The sequence below is a fragment of the Tasmannia lanceolata genome, unplaced genomic scaffold (assembly GCF_043159265.1).
Source record: "Tasmannia lanceolata isolate RefF3 unplaced genomic scaffold, GAP_Taslan_0.1 ptg000016l, whole genome shotgun sequence".
Classification (NCBI taxonomy): Eukaryota; Viridiplantae; Streptophyta; class Magnoliopsida; order Canellales; family Winteraceae; genus Tasmannia; species Tasmannia lanceolata.
In genome coordinates, this window is record NW_027518693.1 from 10388110 (window position 1) to 10395200 (window position 7091).

Sequence of the window (7091 nt, forward strand, 5' to 3'; positions counted from 1 at the left end):
GCATGCACTGTGATTCAAACGGGGACTCTTTTTCTCATTTTGATGAGAGGAATGCTCTTATCTACACAATATAGCGTGTCTTGGGAGGTTGTCCAAGTGAATATGCTATTTGGTAAAGAAAATCAGCAATTCAGCTATCTGCCTATCAGTTATGGATAACTTTAGAATGTTTTTTTGATGACCTTGATTATATAAGGAAAATAGATATCGTTTAAACATACATCATCAAGCCTTAAGATTCTGGTTGTCTAAAGATTCATTGCTCTTTCTTAAATTGCTGCACCTACTACCATTTACAAGATTCTCAGGAACATATTCTTTTATTCAGAAATTTGAATGTTCAGGATTGGTTGACCATGGAGTTTTGATTAAATAACTAGCCCTTTTAAAGTACTTAGTTATTTGCTAAGTGCTTGTGCGTACTTCTAAATAGGGAACACCAATGATGCTAATGGGAGATGAGTATGGCCATACCCGCTTTGGAAACAACAACAGCTATGGGCTTGACACTGCTATTAACCATTTCCAATGGGGACAGGTAAAATTATATGTTGCTTTTTTCATTCCTGAAACTCATTTCATGAAAAAAATTAGACAAGCTAATCCTTTAAGTGCAGTTGGAGGCAAAGAAAAGTAATCAATTTAGATTTTTCTCGGAGACAATAAAGTTTCGCCACAAGCATCCTATATTGGGGCGTGATAAATTTTTTGACAAGGTAAATCTCATTAGTTTCTTACTAATAGGATTCATGCAGTATACATCTTTCATCAGTCACTTCCCACGATCACCCCGAGCTTTAAAAAAATCACTTCCCACGATCACCCTGAGCTTTAAAAAAAAAAGAATTAAAAAAAATAGTTTTCCTGTTTTATAGTTGCCGGAAGTACTTAAAACTGTGTAGAATTGTATTTTATCCTTTGATAAGCGTCATTGATCTAATGTTTCCACTTCCTAGTTTTCGCGTGATCAGGCAACTGATTTCTCTATATGAACAAGAAATACAAATTTCGGCAAGTTCTTCGATGCTTTTGTCATCTAGTGGAGCACATGAATATATATTGAGGAAAGGTTGATGATGTGCAATCTATCTAGACGCATCATGGACTCAGCCTGATCATGTTGGAAGTTAATCTGTGTCATTTTTTCTTAGTTAGAATTTTTTTTTTTTTCAATATTGCTTAGTTAGAATTAGTAATCAAAGTTTCTACTTTAACTTCACTCTGCAATGTTGAGGAATATTAAATTGCTTGAAGCCAGCAATTCTTCTTTACAGTGGCTGCTTTCCTGTTTACACAATACAAGTGCTGGCACTTGCTTTTTGTTCATTTTCTTATTTGTCTGGTTAACTTGTTTCTAGTGGCTATAAAGTTAGGTTTTCATAGAGTGGTTGGTTGGAAGACATCTCTCTTTCTTGAATGTCTATTACAGGTCGAACCAAAAAAGTGAATTGAGGCAGCTCTCTTAGACTATCTAATGACATTAAGGGCACCTCCCTTGGTAACCAAAGAGTACGTTAAAACCAACATGAGACCCTTCCTTCGTACCTTCTATTGGCCTCTATTGCATCGATTAATGCAAGAAGACTGCCTGAAAATTCCTGCATCATAACTTTGGAATCCATTGGTACAAATGCCCATCATAACTTGAGAATTCCGAGTGTCACTTTGAAAAATCCTCAATATCTTTTCCTTCCAAAGTTTACAAAGTTAGGAATTTAACACAGATTCCCATACTAAAGCAACAGTGATGAGAGTTTTGTTGGTTCAGTTAAATTCAGCAGTACAATTAAAATCTGATTTCTACAGTAGATGGCCGTTTGTTGTTAATGGGAAACATAGATATGGCCTTGCAAAGTTTAAATGGTGGCATGTGTTTCAAATGTAGTTGGTGGGGTCTCGGCGGAGTGAGCCATCTCTGACTTCTGGTGAGAACTTGGAAATTGTAGCTTGTAAAATCTGTGATCATATGTCCTGGCTCCTTCTAGTAGTTGCAAGTCAATCATGGATATGTCCCTATAACCAGACATACCAGCTGAGAAACTTGGCTTCTGGCAGTAAGAACACGTGCCATGACACTGAATTACTACACGCATACTGCAAATTTGAATAAGTTTAGTCAACCGTACATCTATATCAACCTTCTCAAGATACACTGGATAACCTTATTGACAATTGATCTAAACATTCTAAAAGTTTGGTCTGAATCCCATAAGATGCTTGAAAGCCCAAGGGCATGTTTGGGAACCATTATTTGGAGCATTCCGTCATGTTCATTTGTTTCGTCTGCTAGAAGAATCACCAAAAGTCCCTTTTATTTCTTTCTAAAACGTACAATAATCTTGAAAATGTTGAAAAATTGAGAAAAAACCAATTCACATGTTTCTTTATAATTTGTTAAGTTCCCATAAATAGATAGGTTGCTCATAATATTTCTTGACACAAAGAGGTACTTTTGCCATCTTGTGCAATATCAGTGATCCCCCTTCTAAAGGGCTAACCTGTCAAGCAAGATAGGTCCTGCATTGCCTTTTATCTACAGGTCTTTTTGTTTCCAATGTATTATCACTCTGTTTTAGACTTATATTTTGTAACATTGATTCATCTATTGCTTGTCGAAAAATCTTATTCAACTATCCATGCAGAATGATATCACTTGGCATGAGGATAAGTGGGACAACTATGAGAGCAAATTCCTTGCATTTACGTAAGGAAACCCTTCTTCTTATTGATTAAATTTTGGACTGAAAATTCTTGTAACACATTATTTTTGGTTTTCCACTTCTCATCCTGAATTGAATGACAACGACAAACTAATTTTCATTGGGCAGAAACATTAATCTTCTCACCATGCTTATCATTGGTGAACGATTCATTTTGTAGGCTTCATGGTGGAAATTCTGGAGACATATACTTGGCTTTCAATTCACATGATTATTTTGTTAAAGCTGCAATACCCTCACCGCCACATAAGAGGCAATGGTACCGAGTGGTATGGTTTCTTCTATTTTTAACTCATTGACTAAATATTTTACATCACCAGAGTGTAATTCTGATTCTTACAAATTGATTGCATGTGTTCTACATAATTCACCACTTTAAAAAGTTTCCCTGCAAAACTAAACTGTGGACTTTCCTATTTGTAGCCCAAAAGATAACCAACAGTCAGTGTTCTTGCTGGTGGTGAAGGTCCTTAAAACGGATAAAACTTTTATGCATTGCTACACAAAAAAATCTTTAAGCTCACAGTTCATCCATTGCATACTATTGATACAGTTCTCCTGTACGTGAAATCACATTTTCAAACCAGGGGATTAAATAACACCCACCCATATTTAGGAACTCGTTCAGATCTCTTTGACAGAACCTAAAATTTGCTTCCATTGGAGCTTTCCTTTTTCATTTCACCTCTCTAGATCATATCCATATTACTCTGCCATTCTGTTTTTTCTCCATCCATCACCTGTCTTCATTCATTTTTCTTCTCTCACCTTTTTTTTTTGCTCTCATCATATTAATTTATATCTCATCAAATTTTTTTCAATACGTTATATTTCCTTTCCTTTCACCCAAATCATTGCATCACTTCTGTCATTTTGTAAATATCATTCCTCCCATCATTCTATTGTTTCCTGTAGTTAAATATAGATTACATGTGAATCACAATCACCAAGAAGATTTGAAAGGAAATAGTCCGGGATGACCCCTTTGCTTCCGGCTTTATATTAATGATAAGTTACTTTATGGATACAGTGCTAGTTACACACATGGATTTAAATTTCGGTTTCGGTCCGATTTTTATTTTTTTTCAAATTTCGGTCAAAATGACCAAATTTCAGCCGAAATCCGAAATTGTCAGATTTCAGACCCAACCGAAATTTCGGATTTCGGCCGAAATTTAAAACAATGGTTACAAATACAGAGTGAATAATTCCCTTGAGGAGTGGTGTCTTTAACATCACCGTCAAGTTAGTCCATGAATACGTGTCAATTCCCAACTTGTGTCAGCTATAAACTTTAGCCTTAATACAGTGCTAGTTACAAATACAAAATGAATAGTACCTTTGAGGAGTTGTGTCTTTAACATCACCCTCAAGTTAGTCCACGAATACATGTCAATTCCCAACTTATCTGCTATAAACTTCAGCCATCCTAAACCACCTTGGTTAAGATTTACATCAATTGGTTCTTCATTTTATATGTGAGATCTTAACATGTTTGTAAATTAGGTTCTTTTTGACAAACTGGAAATGTATGTATTTGGTACATTTTTGGAAAACTTGATTACAAAATTATAACTGCCAGATTATCTCAGCTACGCACCAAGCAAAATGATTCAATTGAGAACAGCGAGGCCAACCCCTTTAGTCTCTCTATGTATATTATTGATAACTGAAAGTGTCAAATGTTACACGCTAAACTGTCAATTCAGAGATTAGTGCCAAATACATACATTTACACAAAGAGACAATAACACCCTTTTAACTCTTCTTGGGTCTCAGCACATGAGTAGTAGTCTCAGTCAAGCCCAACCTGTCCAATATGAACTTTAACCTTCTCTCCCAAGTCTCTTACTGTAACACTATGTCTAGGTTTTTTCCCCCATACACACAATCTTGTCCATTCTATCTCGAAAAGATTCTTAAAAGAATATATGGATCACTTGAAGTGGACAATTCCTCATGGAAATTACTATTCAATTTGAATGACCATTATTTTTTCACTTCGACACTTGGCCCTTTCTGGGACATTTCCTCTGCCTTCTCCAATATGTTGAGATTTGTACAGCGAAATTCACCTGCACACCAAAGTAAATAAAACAAGAAAATACAAAGAAATGCAGTACATGCAAGTAACACAGATATGTGGTTCAGAAACAACGCCTATGTCCAGGGGCGAGATTGATCTTCTACTATGAGAAAATAATAAAATACAAGGATTACAATAGATCCCACACAATCCCCTTTGACCTTAACCACAACCCTCTCTCTTCTTCTCATGATGAAAATCCTACAATCTCTCTAACCCAGTCTTTCTTCCTCTACTCACTGCGAACAAGAGAGATCATGTGAGCTTTTGTGCGTGTCTGTTTATCTTCTCCCATCTCTCCAAAAAATTCATCATCATTAACTAATTAGGCACTGACCCTTCACAAGTCTGACCATTTTCTCGTCATATGTGATAAGCTCAACATGTGCAACTTAATTTTGGTGAAGCTTAGCTTTCAGTACATGAAAATAAGGTTTTGTAAAATGGGTTCCCAAGAAAAGTCTTATGGAACTATAAAGCACATGGAATTAAATAAGGATTTGTAAAAATATTTTTCCATGAATTATTATGAGACCACAAAGTCAAGTAGCCTTCCTAAATTCAAATTAGCATTTCTTCTTAATGGAATCTGTGGCCTAAGATAGGAATGGTTATGATAGTTTGTGTTACCTAAAGCAACATTACTACTAAATTATGTGCTTATCTTCGGATTAAGCTCACAAAACTATTGTGCTGTTTGTTTAATTGCAGGCAGACACTAAACTTGATTCTCCGAATGATTTCATACCAAAGGGTGTCCTTGCTACCGGAGGCATATATAATGTTGCTCCATATTCTGCCATTCTTCTCGAAGCAAAACCACGAAATTAACAAACAGAGATAGTTGGCCCAAAGGAAGGCTTTTGCTGGGAGGACCCCAATTTGCCACATCTAGGACTAAATCTTGCCAACCATAACCCTAAAAAGGCTGCCCAACAGGGATATTGGGAATCAGGGGGGCTCTAATGTAAGATCATCACACACACAAAAAAAAATAAAATCTAAGAACCTCTAATTTTTCTGTCTGAGGAACTAGTGTACAATACATAGTGCTTCAAATCACGGATAACATTTTCATACATCCAAGTAATTCAATAAAGCCAGTCCCTTCTCTTACTGCCTTTGCAAAATACTAATATTCGAAACTAATATTCAATAAAGCCAGTCCCTTCTCTCCCTATTCTTAGTTGGGATTCCATTGATAATTTTGCCGACAAGTCATATTGATATGATGCTGCCGAGGGTCCGATTGGAGGGATTTATCCATCTGCAATCTTCGGATTTCTTCCAAATGGGTGGTCAGGATCATCTGATTGGTGTATCTTTGGGTTATGACAGTCATCATATGGATAGATGGGTGCACGATTGGATCGGATTTTACACCTATTAATAATGAAGGAAATGATTAGTCCAGCCCCTTTCTTAGCATTTCCACTCCCACATGATAAAAACTTGTTTTTTGAAATGGTGATATTTTAAGAAGGCCTTTCAACGGCCAGGGGAAGTGCAAATCAACAAGAAAGACGAGAAAAAGACTCAGGGCATCCCTAACTTACATAGGATGCGGCACCAAACCTCCTTAGTGTAAGAGCAACGAAGAAAGAGATGGTCGACTGATTTTCCATTCCTCACACTCTGAGGATTTTATATGTGATCAACTGAAGAAGAAGATCTTTGTCTTAAAGAACAAAAACGACCATGATCCACGTGGAAAAAGTGGTTCATGATACAGGGGCCGTTGATCTTACTGCCCATTTCAGGGTTTCCCCACTTGATCAAAGGTCTAGAATCATCCGATGAAGGTTGAGATAATTGGCAATTAGGGGTGCAACTTGGGTCGGGCTCAACCTGAACCCAGACGTGTTCAAACCGATTTTGGATCGGATTGGGTTGGCATTTGCTTGGTTTGGGTTGGTTTAGGGTTGGGAAAAGCCAACCGGATTTAATTTCAGGTTGGGTTAGGGTTGACGCCTTTGCAATCCAACCAGAACATGACCTCCATCCTTTAATTTTATCGCGATTTTCCTGTTTCGCCCTAGGTTATAGTGAAAGCTGTAGATTACCATTCAAAAAAAAAAAGGGGGGGGTGTAGATTGCAGACACATGTCCCCATGTGGCTCAATGTTGATCCCATGTGATATGTCGGTTTATTTACCAACTTTAACTCTTCCAAAATCAATACGGTGTTCAAGAGACAACAAAAAGAATAAAAAAGTGGAATTTCCGGAAAAATAAACCAATATATATATATTCCAATGAATAAATAAATCAAGTTACAATAATAA

General features: G+C 36.7%; 1 protein-coding gene and 1 long non-coding RNA gene across 2 annotated transcripts in view; one reads left to right on the top strand and one right to left on the bottom strand.

Annotated features, from left to right (window-relative positions):
* Positions 1–5922, top strand: part of ISA3 (isoamylase 3) — a 40278-nt gene extending 34356 nt beyond the window's left edge. Inside the window, exons 20-24 of the mRNA XM_077356608.1 lie at positions 434–538; positions 618–716; positions 2643–2704; positions 2881–2989; positions 5518–5922. Of these exons, the coding sequence (XP_077212723.1) occupies positions 434–538; positions 618–716; positions 2643–2704; positions 2881–2989; positions 5518–5637 (495 nt within the window). The 3' untranslated portion in view covers positions 5638–5922. The remainder of the gene's footprint in view (positions 1–433; positions 539–617; positions 717–2642; positions 2705–2880; positions 2990–5517) is intronic.
* On the bottom strand, positions 5807–6804 carry LOC143847827 (uncharacterized). Its single transcript, XR_013235237.1, has 2 exons — positions 6363–6804; positions 5807–6189 (listed from the first exon to the last, which is right to left on the bottom strand). It is a non-coding gene; the product is annotated as an uncharacterized LOC143847827 (long non-coding RNA).
* Positions 6805–7091: the final 287 nt, after the last annotated feature.